Consider the following 24596-nt stretch of genomic DNA (forward strand, 5'->3'; position numbering starts at 1 on the left):
ATGTTAACCAGAATCTTCTAACAATCAGGCGCCCATAGTGTAACACTTTGACTGTGCTGGGTAACTGAGATCACAAAATTGGCAAAAACTCCTGACACTAATGAACCTTTGTCATGTATCAGTATAATAGAACCAGGATGTAGGATGTAGTTGCATTAGTCTATTTTGAGTATTGGTCTATTATGGCATCCAAGCTTACCCGCCGCCTTGCATCCTGCGTAGTCTTTCCTCCGCAGCTCGGGCTCTCCTCTCACGCTCCAACCTCATCCTCATTTCAGGCGTTAAACCTCTCTCTTCCGCCTCTCTCCGCTCCTGTGGTGTCTTCTTGAGCCCCGCCGCCAGAGCATTTCCCTTCTGTTTTCGTCCTTCTGAAACCTTTGGACCTTCAACCTGTAATCTTTCCTCTTCAGCGCGCCGACGCTCCGCCTCCTTGTCACTGGCTTCCTTCTTCTCCCGCTCGTCACGTTTATCGGCTTCAGCCTTGGTCATGGCTGGCGGTACCTTGGCATCGTCCCAGGACCACTTAGACTCTCCGAGCTCGGAGCGGGCGACCCGGAACGCATCGCGCGTCGAGCGTTCACCAGCCAGTTCGAAGGGCGTCTTGCCATCGTTGTTCCTTATGGTAGGATCCGCTCCGCCACGAACGAGAAGGCCAAGTACTAATGGTGCAGCGTTTTGAGCCGCGGCAAGATGGAGTGGTCGTGGTGCGTGGTGGTTTTGCTCCACAGGCTGAAACTCGAAGTCGGCCGATATGTTGTTGTTCTTAAGGTATGAGAGTAGTGCAGGGACTTTCGACCTTCGTACAAACGCTTGAAGTTGAGATGTGTGGAGTAAAGCAGTCTCTTCCTCTTCTGTCAACTTCGGTTTTGAGGGCTTTGTACTCGTCTTTGTTGGAGTCGCTGACCCAGAGTCTTTCTTCTGTTCCTGCGCAGGCTCGATCTCACGGACTTTTAGTCGCGTCAACTCGATGAAGGATCGCATAAGTTCATTCTGCGTCGCTCGCCGTGTGCTGAAGGGAAAGCCCCGCAGTCGAGTATCATTATGCTTCAACACCTGTCCCTCGTAGGGGCCGAAGAGCGTTCTTCGATTTGTCGCTCCTGTTGCTCGGATGAACAGTAACTCTGATGTGTCGATGAGGGCTTTCCAGTCTTGGAGAAGGGTTCTCACATCCTCTACCAAAGCCTGTTCGTTATATCGTCGCAAACTTGAACCAGCCGAGTGAGCAGCACCCTTCGCATTATCGTTGGCCGATTGAGAACCACCTTGCTTTCGTCGGGTTGTGTATCGATGGAAGGTCTTGTGAGCAAGCACCGTCGCTTCTCGATTCATGGTAGTGCCGTTCTTGTTGGATCGTGGGGCAAGAGATACAACCATGGCCGCAAAGTGGCCACCTCCAATCATACAGAGAAAGATATGAGGACCCTTGTACGCGACCTCTGGTAAGGCGCCCTCCTTAGGGATCTTGGGCATGGATATAGGCTCGACCTGCTTCTTCTTCAACACCTCCACCAGATCCTGGTTTCTTTGTTCCTCGCCCGTCAAGATTGCGCGGTACATGCCAAAGTAGGTCTTCTCTGGAAGCAGCGGAGAGCTGAACCATACCAGAGGTGGTTTGCCGCGACCTGGCTTTCCTGCCGTTTCGTCATCATCATCTCCGGTTGAATCGTTCGCCTTATCAGCCAATCTCGCCTGCTTCTTCAACAGCGCAGTCAGTGTTGAGTCTTGTCGGCCATCTTCCTCCTCTTCTTCCGACTCGTCTGAATCAGAACCTGATAATGATTCGTCCAGGTTGCCTACGAGCTTCTCGAATTCCGCCTCTGACACGGGTTTTTGTCCTCGCAGTTTTTGCTTGAGATTATAGTGGTGAAAATCAGACTTGAGATGCCCCCGCTGGTCGATTACTGTTGTGAATGTGAGACCGCATAAAGAGCACGCTTGTGTCCCGACGAGATTCGAATCTGACGACGACGCGCTCTCAAAAGAAGAAGCTTTCGTGGCTTCGGCGGCAGCGATTGCCTCAGCTTCGGCGTCCGTATCAGATTTAAGCACTAAAGTGTCTAAAACTTCGGCAGGCAGATCATAGACTGGTTAACTCGTCAGCACTTTGCGACATCGAGACACGCCGGTCCATGGCGGGGGAGGGGTTTGAGACGAGTACATACGATACAAGGGCCGCCGAAGAAGATCCTCGTTCGTCTTAGTCATGGCGAATGATGGATGTGATTTCGTGCGTATAGAGAGCCTGGCGGAACAATAGGAGTTGTACTGAACTGACGTCTTTGTCGCGATATTTGAACTTTTTAACAGCCCAGCTGAGGCCATACGTCTGCGTCATAGCGATTGACTCTGCGCCCCACCAAAGCTTGAGTCAACCGGCCAGCAAAAGACCCCGCAAAGCCACAGGAATGGTCGCACCGCCTCAGTTCTCACAGTGTGGTTACTGTTAGAAGTGGGGAACTCTCTATTGAGCTCTATTGACATGTTCCATCTCATTGGCCCAGAGCTAGATACCTAGTACCAATTAAACCCTCCACTATCACTAATGGCACCCCTCGACAGGCCCTCTTCCCCAAGCTCTCTCTTGTAATTCTTCTTCAATCACATCGAAATATTTTTGTTGTGCAGTACAATTGTCTTCAATCTTTGCTCTCCGGTCAATCAATTCCAACAATCAGTTTACATTCACGTTTCATCACAATTCTCTCGACAATCTTTGCTATTCTCTTCATTGTCTCCCCAAGTCCATTGCTCTCAAGCTTCACAATGGCTGCAACCCTCGAATCTATTCTCAGCACTGTCTCCATGATCGAACATGAGCTTGCTACTCGTGAGGATCTTGCGGCTGTCAACGATGCCAAGCTTGATGTGGTCAAGAGTTCAATCAAGCACTTCTCCAACCCCAAACCTCAACTTGCTGGTAATAACCCACAACGTCTGAAACATGTTATGCAGGCTGAGCAACTCTTGCGTGCTGCTTGCCTTCCTAGCAGCTATCAGAGAGCCCACGCTGTCCAATTTCACGCCCAAGGACTGTCTAAGCAGGCTGTCGCTCAAAGGGTCAATTGGACTCAGCCTCTAACTCGTGCTGCGACTCGCGTCAAAGCTCGTCAAATATCTGACAAGTCCTCTAGCACCGACGCCCGACACCTAGCCCCTACCATCATTCAAGCCCGAGAGCTAGTCAAGTTCATCAAGTCTTCTCCCCATGCCCGTCGCATGTCCCTCTCCAAGATCGCTGCTACCCTCGGATTGGAAAGTTCTGATATTGCCATTCGCAATGCTCTCGGTCGGTACGGGTACAAGTTGTACCCGGCCGTCATTCGTCCTTACATTAGCGAGGAAACCCGAAAGCTTCGACTTGAATTCGCTCTCAACCATGTCAACTGGACTATCGAGCAGTGGAACAAGGTTCTCTTCACTGCGGAAGTCCGTATTCCCCTTACAGACGCACACGAACCCTTGGTCATTCGACAGCCCGAAGAGGAATACCATCTTGACTGCATCAATGACGTGCCTGCCGAGCCTACTACCTGCAATGACAGTGAGCTGTACTTCGCTCACTTCTCAGGTCTCACGGGCAAAGGCCCTCTCATTGCTTGGAGTCGCGACGCGGACAACAAGTTCGGCCCCCTTGGTCCTGTGAATCACTACAAGGTCATCTTTCCAGGGTTCTCCAAGTGGATCGGTGATCAGCCTTCTGGATCTCGCTTTGCTATGCGTCCAGATATGTGTGCTCACGCTGCTGTTGCCGTCAAGGACGAGATGCGAGGACGATTTATGCCCATCGAGCACTTCCCTCCCGCTTCACCCGACCTAAACCCCATCACCGAAATATTCAACTGGGCCAAGGCTAATCTCAAGACTGACAAGGACCGCTCTCTTTTCGGCGAGGTCGCCGAGTGGCGCATCCGACAAGTTGTCCGAGGCACCTGGAACAACATACCTCAGGAAAACATGAAAGCGCTCATTGAGAGCATGCCGCACCGATGTCAGGCTGTCATCGACGCCAATGGGATGCACACCCGAGACTAGAGTTAATATCCACGACTCACAAGTTGATGATGAGATGAAAGAACTGCATTTATGCTGGCGACCAAGAAAAGTGACGACGATACGACAACCGAAAACGGCGATGGTTGACGAGAGATTCCGGGCATAACTGGGCATCGATCGACAGGGGCGATGAAAAGGGGGCAGGGACCGAGATTATGTTTATGATACCCATCTGTTTCAATAATGCTACACATTTAATTCCCAACACGCGTGCTGTGCATGTCTAATGATTATGTAATTCCTGTGATATCATCAGCAACACAAGTTTTGTCCAGCTGCGGAGTAGAGTTCTAGCAAAGCTTACCCCGCACATCAGCGCTCCAGGCGGTTTACCACCCTAAAACTTGGCACGCGAGCTTAAGCTTTATGCTACCGCCGCACCTTATCTTGGTCTGTCAATCCCTGTCGAGCTGTTCACCAATACTTTTTGGTGTCAACGTCACTGCACATCATTTTTCAGCTGTGAAAGTACGATCCCCTGGTCTCACGTACATGTCCTTGTTTTTAGTTGCGTCAGTGGTTTTCTTGCCATACAGTGAATCAAGAATTGTTCCTTCCCCGCCTGGTGATGTGCTGCGTGACTAGTTGTATAAAAGGGAAGATCTCGTCCGCTTCTTGAACTTTCCATCTTCATACTCATCAACCTACATATCCAAAGCACAAATTACAACTTGAAACCCAAAACTCAAACTACCATCATGGATTTCGTCAAGAACCTCGCAGGTGGCAACAACAACGCCAGCAACACCGAGGGCCAGCAAGCTCCTCCCGAGGCTGGCGGTAGCTTCATGGACAAGGTCAACGGAATGGCTGGCGGTGGCGCGCAGGGCGAGAAGAACGAAGATGGTCTTGACAAGGGTAAACATCTCCTTCCAACTTCCCATGTAGCACTATACTAACAACTGTTGCAGCCGTCGACTTTGTGCAGGAAAAGTTCCTCGGTGGAGGCGACCAGAGCAACGAGAGCGCCACCGAGCAGGCCAAGGACGAGGCTATTTCCGATGCTATTCGTGACCAGTACAAGAGCGCCACAGGCAGCGAATTCCCCATCTCCGACAAGGACAAGAAATATGGAGCTTAAAATGGCGTCGAGGATCACGCGAGCTCTGAGACAAGAGCGAAAACAAATAATGTACGATAAAATTATGAAAGCACCTGAATGATCACGAAACCTATTACGTTCTAATGAGGCAATCCTTTACTTGTTGATGTGAATGCTATTATAAGCTATCCCCTTTGTCAAGTTGCCTTTACCTATTCACCATCGTGATAAATGTCTTCCATTCATCACCTCAAGTTCATACTGCCTTGATGCAGATGCCACCAAAAATTTCATCGGCCATTGAAAGCGGTCGTCATGATGATTGTGTCCGAGTTGAAGGATTATCCTCATGCTTCGAATGCCAGACCTTTCAGTCGCCCGACCTACTCCAGCATCTTCAATGCTTTCATTCGCATGAAAACAACCGTCTGCAGATGATCAACTGCAAGAGGCAAGTTCTCGCTGGCAGCGAGGATTTGCGCTGTCTTGACGGCGCTCTTGATCTGTCGGCCATTCAGAGGCATGCTGGCCAGTTTCGCAATCGCATTACTGTCTTCAGCCAACTTCTTGTTCTCTCGGATGAGGAAGTTGTACCAGATCTTGGCCCGGGAGGCTGGCTCCAGATCCTGGAAGACGAACGAAAGGTCGATACGTGACTCGAACGCGGGATCGATGGCAGGGTAGCGGTTGGTGGTCAGAATCATGAGACCCTTGTAGTATTCCAGGAGGCGAAGGAAAACTAGAAGAAAATGTCAGACAGGTCAACACAACCGAATAGGGTATCTTACTGGTGGTCATCTCGTTCTGCGTGAGGTTGCTGCTGGTGCGCTTTTCAAGGAATACGTCGGCCTCATCAAGTAAGAGGATGGCATCCCAGCGGGCACAGCGGTCAAGAGCAGTCTTGAGATTGCACTCCAGTTTGGAGGTATCCATCCCAAGGTCCGAAGTATCAATGCGGTAGAGGGGGCGTTTCAGATTCTCGGAGACTGTGTTGACGTCAGCAAGGAACTGTAGCATAAGCATTGATAGAATATACCCGATTCTGCAGTGAATGTCTTTCCCGTACCGGGGGGACCACACAAGAGCATGACAAGACCTTTTCCTGTGACTAATGTTAGTTCATATCTAACCATTGGCGAGGAGAAGCGAACCCTTTCCGTGGACAAAGTCGTCGAAATGCTGCAACTGTCCGTTCTTTGTTGCGCCAACAAATCCAACTAAGAGTCTCTTCTCTGCTTCATCGATGACGAGGTTATTGATGGCCTCAGTGTTCCATTCAATGTCGGTGAGATGGTCGATTTCGGCATAGCCTATCACAAATTCTTAGCTTCAGTAGGTTCGAGAGGTTTGAGCCTGTGAACTTACACCACACCTTTCGTTCGATCGAGAAACAGTTCACAGTTGAGACAGTCAACATGGCCTCCTCATCCGCAAGGCGGTCAGAGTCATCTCCTTCTTCGCTCTTTGGATCACTGGCTTCCTGAGATTCTTGGTGGTCGTCAGGAGTAGACGCCTTCGAGTCGTTCCCATCCGCCTTCATTGCGCTGTGGAGATTCAGCTCGTACAGGGGCCCTACATAGCGAGACCAGTCATCATTACAACCGTCCGCATCAACAATAACTCGTCCCTCTGTCTGTGGTCTTTGTCAGCGCTTCTGAGCGTTAGATGTACCATGAACCCTTACCGGTTGAATCGGAAGACGGGGTTCCTTGGGAATGATGCGTTCCTGGTTTTCCCACTCATTTTTCGACAAAAATGTTAGTCTAGCTTTAAAGCTTGCATCAATAGCAGACAGACTTGCTTACCACATGAACAATTGAAGAAGATTCTTCGCGGTGCTGAGCTTTACCCGCCCGGGTCGGATCTTGATGGAAGCGGAAATGAATGCCTCGTAGGTCTTCATACTTACGCCCACGTCTGATGAGGGCAGCTTTCAAAGCCTTGATATCATTCTCAGGACAGGCCCAGACCGGCCTGACGATGAGGTCAGAGAGCGGCCGGGTGCCGTGGAAGGCAGGGACCACAAATGTGGACTTGACAGTAGAATAATCTGAACCAGTCCATGCAATTTGGTGCACTGAAAGATGACCACCTCCATATTTTCGGGAAATCCCCGCGGCTATTGGGGCTTCGGAGCGGAAGAAGAGCTGGGCAGGCTTGAAGACAAACTTGAGGTCTTCCCAAGAAGCGCACCCAGTCTCCTTGATTCTCTTGACTCGACTGAGAGTGTCTCGTAGCTCATTCTTGAGCATGTCCACAAAGAATTTCATGAGCTTCTGGATCTCAGAACCGGCGTTGACGCCTGCCAGCTTGCATAGTTGCTCCCAGCGATGAATGAGAGGAACAAATGGTGCCTTGAATTCAAGAACCTCACCGCCACAACTCACATCAGGATGGCCTCTGAAGACATCGTAGAGAACGGCCTGCAGCGCGGGGTTGTTGATCCAGATGGTTCGGACCTCCCAAGTACTGTCCTTGGTTGGGAAGCGGCCACAAACAACAGCATATTTACCGCGAACTCGCTTGATTTCACGGATCTCCTTCTGCACCTCGCCGTAGGGCATCTCGTCAAGCCATTTGACGAAATTACCATTGTAGTCGAATTTGGCAAAGGCATCCTTGACTTCACAAATCAATCCGGGTTTCTCGACTAGATACAGATATGTTGGTCAGGTAACATTCCGGTCGGTGAAGCGATAAAGATAGATTACCTTGGGTATATTCAACAGCATTCCAAGCTTCGACATCAGCCCATCCTGGGTCCGTGATTGGCGACCCGTCCCAATCCATCGTGTGTGGTCGGAAGCTACCAAGTGAGATGATGTCAAAGTAGAGTCTGCAAGCGCTCGATGAAGATTATCGGAGTTGAACGGAGTTGAAAGGGAGTTGGGTTTTGAAAGTGAAGAAAAAAGGTGGGAGAAGATTTGGAGCTTTATAGCCAAGGGCTGCCTACCAGTTGCGAGCAGTGTTGCTTGCGTGTGTCTGTCTGTGAATCACCGTGACATTAGCTTCTTTTGGCCTTTTCATTTGCGAGAGCTGTAAACAGCTAAACTTGAACAGGTTTGCCCCGAGCCTTTGTATGGCTGAGCTGTTACTGCAATTGATTGCTATGGCGAAGTTGACCTGCTCCAAACACACGGAGAGAAGCTAGCAGATTTTCAGTTTGAGGCATTGCCATTGAAGTTTGGAAGTTATTAATACGAGCGACTAAATTATTCCACCTTATGAAACTCGATTCAATACTTCAAATGTTCCCGTGAAGCAACAGTTGAAAGATCTTTTGGGGTCAAGTGATGGAAATCTTTATTTTTTATTGTTTTCCACGATCACTCCGCTTTTATTTGCTGATCTGATCGAGGCTTGGTATATATCGAAGAGTAAATACAAGTATTTATTGATATACTTGGGACATATGTGTCAGTTGTAAGCAATCGGTAGCTCGAGTAGTCAGAATGTTTCTGAAGGAAATGGCAAACCCGGAAGACAGATCCCAAACAGAAGGACTTTGGGTAACGAAAAGGGTTTGACGGAAAACACTGAGGGCCGAGAATGCACTCTAGTGAATATGATGCCTGATTTCGCATATCTTGGATGAATTGCCTACACTTAGACTATGGTGATCCACATCTTGAATATCAAGGTGACATCTGTTTGCCTATGAGTGCTACAAGAGGGATTATCCTTCGATCTAGTACCACAAGCCAGCATGACTTGGCTACGGATACGACATTAGTTTTTAGACGCAAAAACTTTTACCGTAAACTTAACTACTATGTTTATAAGTTAAGTCAAGTCAAAACGATAACATGTTGCCACCCCACCCCACCACTTCAGCTATGGATATCAGTCATACGCCGATCCAACAAGTGGAGTATCACAACATGATGATCCCATAGAATCCGTAGAAAACCAATTATATCTTTCGAAGTAGCACAAGTTGAGGCTAGTTAGAGGATAATCCTGACATTATGATCCAATCTGATCATCAAAGTCGAGCCTTATGGAGTTCTAAGGCAGATGAAAATAATAGACAGAATCAAGTGGATGAGGCACTACCGAGTTGGGAATGGAAGCAAGTGTCTATTGGCTTGCCCAAAAGATCTCCTGCTAGTCCTTACTTTAGTCGCTAATGCTAGGACTCTCGGGTATTACCTTCTTGGCCTCGCCGGACGCTTTTCCGTCTTAGGCTGCTGCATCTAACGGCTGTAGCTGAGCTGACTATTTAAATCACCGCTTCCCATCCTTCAACAAAACATCATCTCAACGATAATTATATTTAATCTTCACTAAAATGACGCGCCGCAATGAAACAGAGATCATAGACGACCTCCGCCAAACTGAAAGTGCCACCAAGAGAAAGCTCACTATTCGCCAATTCACAAAAGCCTTACGACGTGAAGATCGCTTCCAGCAAGCATGGGATGCTGCAGGGGGAGCTTCAGGACTGGCCCGTCTGATGGCCGAGTTTAGCATTCGAGACGTGCGTGATATGTGCAAGCGTCTGGGCTCGACCGCTTCAGCTCAGAAGGCACAGTCCCAAAGGCGCGCTGCTCTTGGAGAGTTGGTTACGATGCTCTACGAGGGGCGAGAAGATGACAGACCTCTCACCAGCTTCTATCAAGACATTATTCCGGCATGCAACCTTGAGCTGGTAAAGAAGTTTGAGAAGGATAGGAAGATCGAGTGGACGCCTCCACAGACCAAGCGTCTCTTTCTAGGCCATCGAGAGCAGCACGAGGATAAATTCCTTAGCGAAATCTTGTGCAAGGACAAAAACATCAGGTTTTACCAGCACAGGAGACTCTTTCGTGGCAACATCGCCTTTTGTGAGAAGATATTGACGACCCTCCTCGCAAAAGAGGGTAAGATCCATGTCCCATCTGATTTGATAGATGAAGTGGCTATGCCTGTTCTCAAGCGCCTTCTCAAGAGCAGACATGACGACGAGAGGCGCATCAAATATCTAAGTCTCGTACTCCAATGTACCCAAAAACACGAGGAAGAGATTTCCCAGCAGCTTGTTCTCAGACAAGGTGGCTTGCTTCAGTACACTGTTGATCGGTGGGCCAAGGCTGCCGATGGTAGTGAAAGCAAGAGACAATATCAAGCTCGTTTGGTACAGGCGATCCAACTATTGCCAAAGGAGAAATCGCCCATCGAATTAGAGAGAATACGTCAGACTTTGTGGGTTCCTTGGGAGTTAGATATCGATGGCAGATATGACTTCTTTCGCCTCTTCATCCAGCATCACAAAGACTATAAAATTGACATCGAGAGCGATTCGGAACAAGATCTGGCCAGACTCAAGGATCTCCCTGAAAGAGCCTGGCCTTCAGATCTGTTCTTCACCATCAATTACAAGAAGTCTCTACAACTTTTTGAGAAGCTAGAAAGCCTATTTCCCAAGAACAACTTCCTCCAAGTCGCGAACCAGAGTGGAACAATACTTAATCAGTCGCAGGGACATATCAAACACAGCGGTTTCGGAGACGTCGAGATTGTAAGAGCGTTGCTGATCCGCAAATCGAACACACAAGATGAGCACCAGGGATGGCTTGATCACGCCATTGGTCTCATCAACGAGAGGAAAACGAACGCTCAACAGGCTCGTGAGGCTGTGGAGCGCGCATACTGGGCTAGAGCCGCCTTGAATCTCTGCGTCGCTATTGGAGACCTACAAACTCTGAACGACACTATTATCTGGTCTCGGCGTTTCATCAAGGACTCTCTCACAAGCCATGGTTTGTTCAGTCTGAAAGTCTTCAAGACAAAGGAAATTGAAGAAGTGTTGGGTGCCATGCCAGATGAACGTGTCAGCTCACCTGAAGCTGTTGTGTCATTCACATCAGCCCTGCGCAAGAAGTACATCGAGTTTGCAAACCAGGTTCTCATCAATATTGTTGAGACTGCAACGCTCGCAGTCGGAGAACCCGGATTTAAGGCCCACAATTGGACCTGGCTGTTCAACCTCATTATGGCCGTAACGGGCCAACGTATGAGCAGATTGGAAATCTTCTTCAAGAGCCTGGCAGAATGCTCAGAGGCAGGTCGTGAAAGGTGCCAAAGGAACATGATGGAGATTGTCTGGAAGCCAACAACGGACTTGCTTATCGAAGCCGGAGCTGTAGTTCGAAACCCAGCTTTGGCGACCGCACATGGCGGTTCGCTCTTCGACTCTCTCACCACTTCATCGAATCGCGAGTCTGTCAAGGGTAGCTATGTATACCGATTACTTTCGAGAACATCTCTATCGCCACCCTTGCTTGCAGAGCTGGCACGCTTCCTTATCGATAGGATGAGGAAGCGACTGGGATCTGAAGCCATACGTGCGCAGATGCAGGATATTGTCTTCGTCATTGAGCGTCTGGCTTCCAGCGATCAGCCTTCACTGGCATGCCCCTTCATTCGCGACTTGGTTTTGGACAGTGAAGACGCCAAAGAAAGCTCCTCTTGGCACCGCCATCTTCTCAGCGTTGGATTCCTCTCTGTGCTTCCAGCCAAGCCAGCAAAGGAAATGTTATACACAATGGCCAGTGCGATGAAGGAGAAGATGCGAGAACAAAATCAGAACAAGGACGCTAAAGAACAAGCAGAGAGATCCGAGGAAACCACTGAGGAGGACGTATCAACAGGCCCCAAGCCCTCTCAGGGACCATCCATCAAGGTTACAACCGTCAAGATGCTCGCCCAGATCTTGCAGTACAATCCTGTTCATGGACCCGTCTTCATCATGTGGAATCCCTGGTTGGTCTTCTTGCGGAAGCACGGCACATCGATATCAGAATCACCATCACCAACAGCCCTCTTTGCAATCTTGGAGGAACCTACTTGCCCTCTCAGTCTACGGAAACGCATCCTTGAAGCCCTTGGGGAATATATCGTTCCAGCAGCCGCACAGCTCAATGAGAGACGCGGACTGACTGAAGCTGATTGGGTTGCTGCTTCAGCCCAAGACGCCCCATTGCCTGAGATTGGCGCCGAAACTCCCCTTCTCAAACTCTTGATCTTGAAGGTCAGGGGACAAAGTTTGAATGAAGAAGATAAAAGGAGGCTCGCGTCCCTCGTTATGGGTGCAGTAGAGCAATCAGCTGTCAACAACACCCGCTGGATGAAACTCTTCTTGAGTAAAAACAACTTCTCTCTCGAGGAAGATATTCCACATCTCCCCGTGCATCTCACTACAGTATCTGCTCTTTATGGGCAACTCCAACCCTACACACCTGTATCAGTCTTCAATATGGTTCGCTCCGCCGCACTCATCAATGTCGATCCCAGCCCTGGCATACTACGCATCACAAAGGCCATCCAGGAGGACCGGGATCTCGTTAACTCAAAGGCAGGCAAGCATTGGCTTTCGCAATTTTCCAACCCCGGGCGCGATTCGTTCAAGTTTGGAATCATGCTGTCTGCGGCCATGGTACAGCAGAGTCCTGCCGACCGAGAGTCCAAGCTGGCTGGAAATGGAGTGTCTTTGCCGATGCTTCAGTCCTTCGTGATCGAGTACATTGAGAGGCTGCTCAAGATTGGACAAGCCGACATGGTGATGACGCTCGTCATGAGGCTTAGTGGCGGACGGTTTGAGGATCGACAGAACTGGAACGACTGGATGGAAAACTCGGTGCCCGTTATCAAAAAGATGATCTCCAAGACAGAAGAAGTTCAAGAAAGTATCCGTCGTAAGGAAGCAGAGACTCGCAGGCTGCCCAGTGTGTTTCGGATGAAGCTAAGAACGATACCTGTGCCCTTGTCCGATGGAACAGCTGAAGAAGATCAGGCATTCACAGAAGAGCTTTACAAGCTCATTGGGGACCTCGGAAGCCGCCAATATCACCCGTATCATATGGACTTTCAGAAACTCAAGGAGGAGTTTGATTACTGGCCCCTCACACAGTCATTCGGCCGTTTTGCACTCATGTTGGCAGAATTTCAGGAGTATGATCTTGCTTCCACAGAACAGCCAACACTCAAGGACTATCTCTGTTGGGAGATCATTGGTCATATACTCACTAAGGCAAAGGATCCAAAGGATGCAAATATTGTTGAAGATGTCAGGCAGTTGATGCGGAAGTGGGAAACCTGTGAGGATGAAGCAATGAGGACAATGGGGATGAAGTTCAAAGGATTGCTGAAGGATGCCGACAAGACATGGTATAAACGAGTCTGAGCATACAATTACGAAATTGCGAAATGAATCTCGATCGATGACCACTTCCTCCTGAGCCCAAACAAATAGGCATGAACTCAAAAGATGGCGGCTGTGGAGCGATGTGGCATTGAATCACCTAGGTAGCTACCTCATGAAGGCGGGTGATGCTGAAAGGGGTTCTTGACTAAGTCTGCCTATTTATTATTGTACATGACATGCTCGCAGAATCATTGTAGTGTCTCTCAAGTACGAATCGTTCAGAAACAAGTCATTGCATTTGGGAATGTTGCTATAATAATAGAAACTACAATAGTATCATACCATTTCACGTGCTTCATCCACCATCATGTGCTATCTAAGCCACCAAGCAATACAGATTTCTTTAAAACAATGTAATGTCTTTAAAATCCCACATTACTAGGCCCCGAGGCCTATAAACACAAAGAATGTAAGTCATAGCATCATATCAGTAGCCATGAAAAATGTTGCCACAAACACTACCAGAGCAGCAAAAGTCAGTGACGTTCGTGAGTAGCCGTGAGCTCTTGTCGAGTCGTTTGAAACGACGAACGAAGGCTCGGGCATGCCCGACTCTGTCGGAAGATCTGCTTGGGCAACTGATGCCGCTGCTTCAGCGGCAGGCAGAACAGAGATGTCATTTCCAGGAGTGTCAAGTTCTTGACCATTCTCTTGCCTTCGTTCTATGTCAGCCATGGCACGTTCCTTCAATTGAGACGGTGATGAGTACATTGAAGGGCCATTTGTCGGCTAGACTTTCATGACCTTTGTTGCTGTGCTCTCTACTTGCGTTGGTATAATTACCGTGATAACTTGAGGTCCCTCGTGTGCGCGGCCAACAGCGTTGGAATCGGTAGGCTGAGGGGGTCTTGATTGGACAGGAGGTCCTGAAAGCTGGGCTGGAGTTGCTGGTGCAGGCAGAGCCGGTTGCACAGGTGGTGCTGTGATTTCTGGTGCTTGGGGTCCAAGATCGCCGTCCCCTTTTCCGCCATCACCGTTGTCACTTCCTTTACCGGAGCTTTCCCGTCCAGTACCATCATTATCTTGGGGACCGTTAGGGACTTGGCCGTCTGGGGGAGTTGAAGGCGGAGACGCAGGAGAAGGAGGATTAGCTGGCTCTGGAATTCCTGTGCCACTATTTGCGGGACAAGGGCCGGGTTTTCCATTACAAGAGGCCTCGTTGTCAGGATCGGCGATTGTGTTTGGTTGAGACGGAGGGGCAGCGGGTGAAGGCCCTATCTCGGGAGGAGGCACATCAGGACTATTCGGCGACGGAGGGTTTGCAGGCAGACTTCTAGATCCTGGATTAGACCCGCCGTCACCTCCATCGTTACAAGGTGAGTTTTCGTCTCCGGAGCAAATTGTTGGGAACAGCAGGGGGTGCTGGCTGAGGAGGAGGCTGGGGGTGAGAAAGGTTCAGAAGAGACACAGCCAACGGTCGAGTTGGGATCCGAGCACGCATTTCCATCGCCACCATCGTTGCCATCGCCATTTTGGAGGTTGGTGAGAGGCAGGGCAGTCTGGTATGCCGGCTTTAGCACCACAGGGGGGAGGGGGACCTTGAGGGGTGGAAGAATCCGGCGCTGGCGCTGGCGGTTGAGGTGCTGGAGGCTGTGGTGCTGGAGGTCCAGGAGGTAGCTGATTCTGGTTGGCGCATACTGGATTGTTAATATCGATAGAGCAGTCCACTGAGCCGCCAGTATTTGGAGGAGAGGCTGGAGCAGCATTGTTTCCAGGAGAGTTAGCATCAGACCCTGGAGGAGCGTTCTCATCGCAATCCTCTCCCGGGCCGCCAGTTCCATCTTGATTTGGCGCTCCATCGCCTCCATCAGGGCCTGAGGGAGGTGGTGCAGGAGCAGGAGCGGGTTGAGGCTGTGATTGTCCTGGGTTGCCTTGATGGGGATTATCAGGCGAACTGTTCCCATCGGCAGCATCTGGTCCTGGCGCAGGAGGGCCGTTGGCCTGACCATCCGGCTGGGGATTGCTGTTGGTAGGAGCCGGAGCAGGGGCAGGAGCCGGAGCAGGGGCAGGCTGATATTGGCCATCATTGTTGCCAGATTGTGAAGGTCCATTATTGGAATTATTTTCTTCACAATCCGCGTTGGGATCTAAGGGCTCAGTTCCATCATTGCCACCTCCTCCTCCAGGACCTGTGCCGCCTGAAGGACTACCCTTGACCGTCACCTGAGCTTGCTGTATTTCCTGGCAAGGCCCATTGTTCGGGCCTGGGGCACCACCTGGTGGACCTGCTCCGGCATTGAGGTTGCCATTCCCATCTCCTGGTGAGGCGGGGGAGCCACCATCAGGAATAGATTGGTGAACTGAAGCGGTTGATTCGGGGAGAGACAATGTAAGAACACCATCAGATCCGGCTTACCAGTCGACGACCAGGTTAAACCGGCTTTCAAATCCAAAGCTGGCCGAACCAGACCTTGAGCCGAGAGCATTGAAGTGCCTGTAGCAAGGTTCGAAGGTTGTATTTCCACGGGAAGGAGATCACTGATAGTACCACCATGACGAGAGCAAGTGGAGATAGTATATGTCAAAGCTTGACCATACTGTTCAGTGCAAGAACTGGCCAGACATGAGAACAGTTCCTATACGTAGTCAGCAGCCCATCACTGATGCAATAGAAGGGATGACTTACTCGTTGAACGACCATGTCATGACAGAGACCCTCAACAGTAGGAATACCATGGTAGTGCATAAGTTCGCGAGAGCAAATGGTAGCACATTCTACAATCTTTTGTCAGAATACCCATTAACATTGGGCACAGAGTCCATACCTGGTGTAGATGTATCGAGGCTGTATGTACGAGTAGCTAAGCTCGCTAATAAGCCAGCGAACAAATGAGGTCGCATGGCTGTATGGGAAGCAAGCGGCTATTATGAGAGAAGCGTGCAGAAATTGGGTGCTGGTTTAAACAACAGTACCAAAAAAAAGTGAGTGAGTGATCGAGGGATGGGTTCCAAAAAGAGAGTGAGATGCGTTCCCAAAAACGAGCTTGAGCTGAAGCTGAAGACAACGGATGAAGATGAAAAGCCTAAGATCAGGAGGGTCATCAGAGATCAAGGAGTAGGCGGATGTTCTGATGCATTTGAGGAAGGTGGTGTTTGGTGATGGTGAGGGTAGGAGCAGGTGCCAAATTGCTGTTCTGGGGGCGGCCCCTTCTACCGTATGGGAAACCATCCAAAGTTAAATGAAGGAAATCAAAAGTGAGAAGGCATCTTCTGTATTGTGGAGATAAACAGTCTAGCAGGTAATATCTATAAACAATCGAGGGTAAGTCTCAAACAGAAACAGCTTCGTCGCATTCAGCTTTTCTTGTGTCAGGGTATCACATCCATCTAATAGAACAACAAAGCCAACGGCTTCTTCTCGTCACCGTATCGGTCCTTGAACTCTTTTCTTGACAAGAAGCGAGCTAGAGGCATCATCGTATCCTTCATGTCCATCACACCTCGCTTCTTCTGGTCGATATGTGAAGCATCAACGACTAGCCGCTTCAAGTTATCCAAGGAGAGTGCGCCTGCTGAAGTCAGTGCCTGCCTGTGATTTTGAGGGAGACAGGAAAGGGAAGGATCGAGACCGAACTTACCGTTGTCGATGAGATCCATAAGTCGGGCAGGTGTACCGACACAGATGCCAGTTTTGTGGTTCTGGAGGAACTTGACTTGCTCCTCAACTTTCATATGCTTGGCGAACTTGTATGCGTTAGCGATATCGTTTCCATTAATCTCAAGGTGAAACATACCAGTTTCGCGACTGAATTCTCTTTGCTTTGAAACTTGCGCATCGACCTGCTCACAGTCAGTCTCTTCCCTCTCAAACTGGGTCGCAACAACGTACCTGACAATATCGGCAGCTCTCAAACCCGCTCCTGCAACAATGAGGGTATGGGGTGAGCCCTTCTTCTTGGGAGCCTTCTTCAAGCCCTCGGGATCCTCTGACACCTTCTCCAGGAAGTCGGGGAACTTATCCAATGTTCTTGACTCTTGCCATGAAGTGGTATCTTGAATCGCGTTGGCTGGGAATTTGTGAGTGAGATTTTCAATAAGAATGGCAATTGGCAACAGGAATCCTTACCTGATACAGTCATATCAGAAATCTCAACAGCGCTCAAGTCGGTGCCGAAACGTCCCAATTTCTGGGCCAGATGATCGGCCAAGAGCTGGTTGTCCATCTTGGTAAAAAGCGTGTTGAGACCAAGCTCAGTATCGAGAAGTTCATCATCTGGTGCATTCGCCTTTCTCTTTTTGCTTTTCTTTGGTTTTGGCTGGGCGGGTGTATCCTCCGCTTGACGCTTTTTAGTAGTCGACATAATGAAGGCTGTGTCTTGATTATGGTGTTGTCGAATTCTTTCGTTTAAGATTTCTCGAGCGTCAACAAGAAATTTTGCGACGTACAGTGTAGATATTGATCATGGCTAGAATTCACATAGTGACTAGGACATTAGCACTGTATTGAGCACAGTATACACGGTCTACCAGATCCACCAGCCATGATGAAGGACACCTCATGAGAACCAGTATGGGCTAAAAATGTTCACATTCTATCGACATTGAATTGAGATATCGACTTCACGAATATTGTTTCAAATGTTCCATATGCAAGCAAATCCTGATCTTCGCAACGGTCATTTAAACTCCCTGCGTATTAAACTAAGGCTGAACACAGGCTCAGTATCGTCCTGAGATACTTGTCTATGAACCTTTCGAATCCCTAACGCCCAATATATGCGCCCTGTAACTTAAAAGCAAGCCGATGTATCTTTCCCAATTGTAAGGTAGAGACTCTAGAAAATGCTGTTGACGATGTTTCCTCCGATGGTGGCACCAGCACCAAAGATAGCAGCGTTACCCAGCTTCTTACCAAACTTCTTGCCGTACTCGTTGACCTTGTTATCCTTGCCATCTCCCTCCTGTCCCTGCGGCTGTCCAGATCCCTCAGCGACAGCCATGGGTGGCACATGCGAGTTGTAAGGGTTCTGTTGAGGAGGAGGACCCTGAGAGTAAGCAGGGTATCCGTACTGAGGCTGGGGGATAGGCGCAACGGGCTTCTTGGTCTCTTGGTCGACTAGGACGTAGTTTCGGGGGAAGATTCCTTCCTGTCCTGTGCGCTCGTTTCGGCCCATCCACCAATCCTGGTTCATGTACTCGTACACAGCAATACGATCATCCTTCTCGAAAGATAGGTCACGGCCGTCGGAGGCAGCATAGCGGTAAAGGGCGCGGGCGTTGGCAACAGTAGGCTTGACGTTGCGCGGGGGAGGACCAGGAGGAGGTGTCTGATCGTAAGCGGGTGGCGCGGGCGAATGCGACTTGACTTTGAGATCCTCGAAGGCCTTGGTAGGAGGCGCGTGGGCGGCCGGTGCGGGAGTAGCGGCCTTGGGAGCGGCGGTGTTGTTGTTCTTATTGCCGGTCGCAGTCTTGAGGGGGCCCGAGAGGGAGGACTCGGCGGGAAGAGCGGTGTTGATGGTATCGTAGACGGAGTCGTCAATCACGCCTCTCTCAAGGAGGTTCTCTAGTTCCTTCACGGTGTTAGTTGACGTTCAGTGATAATGTCTAGATGAGTATGATGGTGCAAGTGGAGTTCCGATGACGGGATTCGAGGGCATTTACATTTTTTATGTTGCGAAGCGAACGGTTCACTTCAATAATAGTCTGGCGATCTGCGGCCATAATTACGGATGGTGCGGCCGAAAGGGTCCGGACTTGCGATGTGGGTATAAAGATGTGTTTAAGACTGGTAAATCAACGCAGGTTCTGATGGTTTGGCGACACTGATACAACGTGACAGAGGTACAGCAATGACAGGATGTCAGGTTGAAGTTAGATGCAGGAGGAGAGTGTTTCGACCTGTTACCAATGCTTCTTGGGATTCGGAATTCGGCCAAGCACCCAAGCCAAACCCCTACCAAATAAAGCGGGCATTTGAGGCGGTGCTGCCCCTCGCTCAACCCGACCCAATCACGAGATTTGACAGTTCGTAAAGTATTGAATTTGGCTGTGGTGCAACTCAGACGCCTTTTACACATGGGAGCAAATAAAGGTGCTCATAGATTCTTTCATTGAGTCTTGTTGACTTTTTTGTATTCATTGGTTCATTTTAGGCGTGATATTTTCATTCTATCCAAGCCATAGCCTTCTTTGGGCTTTGCGATTAAATATGCATCCTCCATCTCCCCCATTCATAAAATCCTTTATTGCACAAACTTGCTGCTCTCAACAGTGTATAGATCAACATACTCATCAACAGGGGTAGACTCAAGCTTCTTGGCATCCAAGTTGAGCTCCACAAGCTCCTTAACGCGGGCCTCGGGGTAGTGAGGGCCAAGGTGGCGCTTGTACTTCTCGAGAATGACGGGTTTGGCCTCCTCACGGCGGAGACGGTGGCCAAGAGGAGCCTCGACAGCGACCTCATCGAGGACAGTGCCGTCGTTGAGCTCGACAGTGAGAGCGTTGGAGATGGTTCGGAGCTTAGGGTCATGGTAATCCTTGGTGTACTGAGGATCCTCAACACACTTGATCTTCTGGCGGAGAGACTCGACCAGAGGAGAGGTGGCAGCCTCACCACCGTCAACGTAGTCAGTGGCCTCAAGACGGCCGAAGACGAGCATGGTGGCGCACATGTACTGGATGCAGTGGTCACGGTCGGCAAAGTTGTCCATAGGCTTGAACTGCTTGTCAATGATGCGGATGCAAGCCTCGTGGGTTCGGCAAGTGATGGACTTGATGTCAGCGGCAGACTTGCCCTGAGACTTGAGGAGGTGGTGGATCTTCTCAGAAGCCTCGACAGCGGTCTGAGAGTGGAACTCAGCTATTATGTGTTAGACTTGTCGTGACATAATGACTGCAGTGATTTAAACTTACCAGGGTAGGAGACCTTGAAGAGAACGTTCTCCATGACATAGCTGCCATAGGGGCGCTGGAACTCGAACTTCTGGCCCTTGAACAGGACATCGTAGAAACCCCAGACGGGAGCGGACAGGACAGTAGGAACGCCCTGCTCACCCTTCAGAACCTTGAGAGCCAGGTTGACGGCGCGCTGGCAAGCATCACCGGCAGCCCAGGACTTTCGGGACATGGTGTTGGGGGTGTGGCGGTAGGTTCGCAGAGACTGGCCATCAACCCAAGCCTGGGTGACAGCGTCGGCAATCTGCTTCTCGTTGAGGCCGAGCATCTTGGAGACGACGGCGGTAGAGGCGACCTTGACAAGAACAACGTGGTCAAGACCGACCTTGTTGTAGGAGTTGAGGAGAGCCAAGCAACCCTGGATCTCGTGAGCCTTGATCATGGCCTCGAGGACATCCTTGACAACAAAGGTCTTGCCGCCAGCGAGGTTACCACCAGCCTTGTTGGTACGGTTGATCCAGTCAGCAACGGCGAGGATAGCACCCAAGTTGTCAGAGGGATGACCCCACTCAGCAGCGAGCCAGCAGTCGTTGAAGTCGAGCCATCGGATCATAGCACCAATGTTGAAAGCTGCGTTGACGGGGTCAAGCTGGAAGGGAGTACCAGGGACCTTGGGACCGTTCGGGACAACGGTGCCAGGGACAATGGGTCCAAGGAGCTTAGAGCACTCCTTGAACCTCAAACCCTCGAGACCGCAGCCGAGGGTGTCGAGAAGAATCCATCGAGCAGTGTCGAACTATTGAAATATGAATTAGCAATGAATTTCCAACGATTGGGTGCCATTGAGTTCTCGTGATAATTTGTTGGTGTTGAGGTGAGAAGCTTCAAGGCGGGGTATTTTGCGGGATGCAAAATCGACGCCTCGGCAGAATTGATAGCACTCACAGCAAGCTCAGAGTCAATGGTTTTGTTGGCGACATAGTCGGCAATATCCTTGATCTCAGGATCGTATTCACGGTCGGCGGAAGACATGTTGGGAGCTCCTGATCGTCTGGCAGCAGAAGTTGAAAAGGCGGCGCCGTGAGAAGCGGGAAGAGAAGAGCGAGCGGCGCCGAACGCCGAGCGGGCCACGAGAGGGGCGGCGACACGAAGACCCCGGGGAGACTGGAAGCGCAGCTGCTTGGAGGCCGTTCGGAGGGTCCGGTTAACGGCAGACATTCTTGGGGATAATTGGCTTACGGTCTTCTTCCTGCGTAGCAACGAAGAAGAAGGACGAGGTCAATTGAGGTGGGGGATGATGATGAGGGGTATCACGAATGCAAAGAAGGAGGAAGGAAAGAAGAGAACAACAACCTCTGCAGGGCCTAATATCCTAGAGGTTTTTGTCTTGGAGAAACTTGGTAGGTATTCATATTTATTACGCTCGGCTGTAGGCGCCTCAGTTTGCCGTAGCTTACCGCAAAACACCCTCGGCTAGCCGCCGGCTGGACTTACTCGTGGATATTGGTCATTTTCACACTGTACATTTCCGAGGGCCCATTATACAAGTGTACTGTGCGAACAGTCTGAGATCTCCAATTATCACGATCAGAAAAATGAAGTCTTTCAGGGGCTTTTCTAGTGAGGGGAAACTCAACCCCATATACTAGCCAATCAATGCACTCAATTGTTATCATTTTGTTGAATTGGCTTCAGTCTGATCCTCACCGACCAAAACTATCCACTTGAAGGGTCGCTGGAGATGATTGTTGTTTATTGTATGTGTGGCCTCAAGGAGAGACCAATACAACTGCACTGATGTGTTTCTCGTCGTTCGTGTTTTGATACTGGAACTCACGCAGTATCCATCTGCTGAGCTGTGGTTCTGAGAAGCCCAATGCTGATATATAGCGAAACGCGGGGCATTGATGCTCACTATCACAAGCCTCAACTCTAAACATTACCTTCATGAAACCGTTGGATTGCTATCCGTCCACGTCTCAAGTCAGTCCTTTCAGTAGTCGGCATGACTTTAGTGATATAACGTTCGTGAATTATATGTCAAATTTAATATCAAGTCTTCGATTTTGACTTGTTTAGCTATCTTTTCCTTGAACCTGTTCGTGATTCCCCCATCTCTACCCCAGCTTCCCCTCGCCGAAAATCTGGGGTCATGTTCCCCGCGCTCCATCATCGGACAAGATACGCGGACATACGACGATGTGTCCGACACAGTCCGACCGAGGATGTTTTGCCCTTCAAGTTTATCATCTCGATCCGTCGACGGTCGGTAAATGATGGGTACCGAGGGTTTTGGCAGTACTCAGTCGGTTCAGCCATGGCTGTTCACATCATGCATGTATCAGTCAGTAGCCTACCCGGCAGGTTTACAAAACATCAGTATAGCATCAATGACGAAGTCGGCGCTGAACAATCTGCGACAGGGTCTCAGTGATATAAATTGGGGATTACCATCGGTGGCCCTATGGTTGTGAGTATGAACCAATTGAGCTTTGTGCCTGAAGCAAAGTTGCAGGCGACTTTTGGAGATCTCGATCGAAGAGAAATATGACGAACATCGCTGACAAGTTGGGTCGTTATGCATAAGAGACATTTGCATATTGCTGCGAGGAGAATCTGACTGCAGGTAGGATAAAGACCTTCCGAATCCTTGTCTTAATTATACGAATTATGGAACGAGTATACTATTGCAGGTGTTTAGATATAGTCATGTTCAGCAGCTCATTGGTAGTAGCCTATTGTCATATAATGTCTGCATCGACCTTGTGAACTCAGACATCTGATTTCTATCCCTACCCTTGCTTCTGGGAGTTCTGACGCGCGCTTCGGTGAGACATCGTGACAACCCAAAAGAACGAAATAATGCACCTCGCTACTATCACAATGTCGCGAGCTAGGCCGAAGCCTTCAAGCGCCCGGTTATGCGAGTGTGGATATAATGACATGGTAGGCGTTTTCAGGTATTGACCGGCTTAACATCGTGGCGTGTAGTATTGCATTTCATGTTCTCATTACGACTTGGGCTATCAGAGGGCGTGTCAGAAAAGATGATCCAATGTAGATTCGCATGATCGCACGGAGTAGGCAGAGATTGAGGATCGAACAACATCGTGACACTTGAAAACATCATAGTCTAGGGTAGTCTGGACTTAATTCAACATGAACATCTAAACCAGATTTATTACACAATCGATAATTAGAGATTACCCATGCTAAACTCCTATCTGAATCATTAGGAAACGCTTTCGAAGTTAGCTCCAAGTTAGCTCTGAGTAGAGTTATTGTGTATGAACCCTGATCTTCATTGCAACGTGCGATGACTTCACCATGGGTCGAAGAAAGCGCGTCAGTAGTGGCGATCCTACGCGATCTCAAAAATAGTCCAGAGAAGTGTCGTCATGAGCGATGTCATGTTCCTGATCGAAACCCACGAATAGTTCAGTGCAGAGCAGCATCGCGATAGGGTATCCAAACGAGAGTCGGAGAGAACATGAGCTGGTTTGATACCTGCAAGTTCAAGACATGGGCTTGCCTGATCGTCGTCATCATTGCGCAGTTTATGCCGAGGTTTCAAGAAGATAATCGAAAGGCTGGTTATTTCTCTGAATCGTAGTTGGCTACCTTGCTCATACAGGCTTACATCAAGATTCGCGGGTTCAAGACGCGTATGATTCATTTGCATTGATTCATGAGATAATTCTGGGAGGTCTTGCAGCTCGGAACTGGTTGCGACAATACCCTGGTCGAGGTTATAGTGAAAAGCTTGGCTGTGATCTGCTCTGCACTCAACTCCATTGGCCATCGGAGAAACACCGATTGGAAATCATTGCATGTGGGCTTTATGCAATCAATTATTTACACAGCGTTGATAAATTTGAGACACGCATGCTGCTGAGATGGGAGAAGGCTGGTCCAGGCTGGGCAGCAGATATCAGGTCGATTGATATGTTTTGGCTTACATCTGGTGATACTGTGAACGATAGTTTTTAATGGGAAAGACACAAAGTCTATTCATTGACAAATGCCGTTTGAACTACCGTAAACTCAGATTAAACAAAATGGTTGCTTGTGTGAGGGTGGCATAGCCAACACCAGCACAAGATATGTGAGAGCCATGAGCCCGATCGTCGGGAACGCACGTTGTCAACGGATATCGGAAACTGGGGTACCTTTGATGGAAAAAGGGCTGTTTCCCATGTCGGTAGAAGAAGAAAAAGAAACGAAAGGCAAAAAAACATCAGGTCATTTCGGGGGAACACGACACTCGGATCGATTGGTCATGGATCCATTTGGACATGGGCATGGGCCTGAAAACGGGTCTGGAAACTCTCGAGTCTGGGCTTTACTTGACAGGATCTAGAACCCCCCTTGTTCGGCTCGATGGGCGTGTGTTAGCACCCTACGTGCAGATCTGAGAAACGGGAATCAGTGATGATGTTGATAGCCGGACTTGACAGCGATTGATACTGCAGACTCGTGATA

At 49.5% G+C, this 24596-nt stretch overlaps 9 protein-coding genes across 9 annotated transcripts; 2 read left to right on the plus strand and 7 right to left on the minus strand.

The window, feature by feature from the left end:
• Positions 1–106: 106 nt before the first annotated feature.
• FOXG_03560 (uncharacterized protein) lies at positions 107–2337 on the minus strand. Its single transcript, XM_018381335.1, has 2 exons — positions 2163–2337; positions 107–2084 (listed from the first exon to the last, which is right to left on the minus strand). Exons 1-2 carry the CDS (start codon positions 2320–2322, stop codon positions 196–198), a joined length of 2049 nt encoding a protein of 682 aa, XP_018237797.1. The 5' UTR covers positions 2323–2337; the 3' UTR covers positions 107–195.
• Positions 2338–4465: 2128 nt separating this feature from the next.
• On the plus strand, positions 4466–5709 carry FOXG_03562 (uncharacterized protein). The gene is made up of 2 exons (XM_018381336.1): positions 4466–4911; positions 4965–5709. The coding sequence occupies exons 1-2, from the start codon at positions 4752–4754 to the stop codon at positions 5132–5134; spliced, it is 330 nt and encodes a 109-aa protein (XP_018237798.1). The 5' UTR covers positions 4466–4751; the 3' UTR covers positions 5135–5709.
• FOXG_03563 (uncharacterized protein) lies at positions 5479–7885 on the minus strand (the record flags this gene model as incomplete). Its single annotated transcript, XM_018381337.1, has 8 exons — positions 5479–5834; positions 5884–6081; positions 6132–6197; positions 6247–6405; positions 6461–6728; positions 6780–6833; positions 6901–7745; positions 7807–7885. The coding sequence occupies 8 exons, from the start codon at positions 7883–7885 to the stop codon at positions 5479–5481; spliced, it is 2025 nt and encodes a 674-aa protein (XP_018237799.1).
• A 1457-nt stretch (positions 7886–9342) lies between these two features.
• Positions 9343–13615, plus strand: FOXG_03564 (uncharacterized protein). The gene has a single exon (XM_018381338.1). The coding sequence runs from the start codon at positions 9387–9389 to the stop codon at positions 13257–13259; it is 3873 nt and encodes a 1290-aa protein (XP_018237800.1). The 5' UTR covers positions 9343–9386; the 3' UTR covers positions 13260–13615.
• A 79-nt stretch (positions 13616–13694) lies between these two features.
• On the minus strand, positions 13695–16121 carry FOXG_18585 (uncharacterized protein; the record flags this gene model as incomplete). Its single annotated transcript, XM_018398714.1, has 6 exons — positions 13695–14009; positions 14064–14658; positions 14734–15580; positions 15637–15856; positions 15907–15995; positions 16046–16121. The coding sequence occupies 6 exons, from the start codon at positions 16119–16121 to the stop codon at positions 13695–13697; spliced, it is 2142 nt and encodes a 713-aa protein (XP_018237801.1).
• Positions 16122–16469: 348 nt separating this feature from the next.
• On the minus strand, positions 16470–17647 carry FOXG_03567 (uncharacterized protein). The gene is made up of 5 exons (XM_018381339.1): positions 17347–17647; positions 17110–17287; positions 17015–17060; positions 16859–16964; positions 16470–16789 (listed from the first exon to the last, which is right to left on the minus strand). Exons 1-5 carry the CDS (start codon positions 17579–17581, stop codon positions 16608–16610), a joined length of 747 nt encoding a protein of 248 aa, XP_018237802.1. The 5' UTR covers positions 17582–17647; the 3' UTR covers positions 16470–16607.
• A 56-nt stretch (positions 17648–17703) lies between these two features.
• Positions 17704–19202, minus strand: FOXG_03568 (uncharacterized protein). Its single transcript, XM_018381340.1, has 2 exons — positions 18882–19202; positions 17704–18790 (listed from the first exon to the last, which is right to left on the minus strand). Exons 1-2 carry the CDS (start codon positions 18939–18941, stop codon positions 18056–18058), a joined length of 795 nt encoding a protein of 264 aa, XP_018237803.1. The 5' UTR covers positions 18942–19202; the 3' UTR covers positions 17704–18055.
• A 41-nt stretch (positions 19203–19243) lies between these two features.
• FOXG_03569 (2-methylcitrate dehydratase) lies at positions 19244–21646 on the minus strand. Its single transcript, XM_018381341.1, has 4 exons — positions 21609–21646; positions 21060–21541; positions 20133–20910; positions 19244–20079 (listed from the first exon to the last, which is right to left on the minus strand). The coding sequence occupies exons 2-4, from the start codon at positions 21330–21332 to the stop codon at positions 19463–19465; spliced, it is 1668 nt and encodes a 555-aa protein (XP_018237804.1). The 5' UTR covers positions 21333–21541; positions 21609–21646; the 3' UTR covers positions 19244–19462.
• Positions 21647–23287: 1641 nt separating this feature from the next.
• On the minus strand, positions 23288–24596 carry FOXG_18586 (uncharacterized protein). Its single transcript, XM_018398715.1, has 2 exons — positions 23408–24596; positions 23288–23356 (listed from the first exon to the last, which is right to left on the minus strand). The coding sequence occupies exon 1, from the start codon at positions 23914–23916 to the stop codon at positions 23476–23478; it is 441 nt and encodes a 146-aa protein (XP_018237805.1). The 5' UTR covers positions 23917–24596; the 3' UTR covers positions 23288–23356; positions 23408–23475.

Source organism: Fusarium oxysporum, chromosome 8 (assembly GCF_000149955.1).
Source record: "Fusarium oxysporum f. sp. lycopersici 4287 chromosome 8, whole genome shotgun sequence".
Classification (NCBI taxonomy): Eukaryota; Fungi; Ascomycota; class Sordariomycetes; order Hypocreales; family Nectriaceae; genus Fusarium; species Fusarium oxysporum.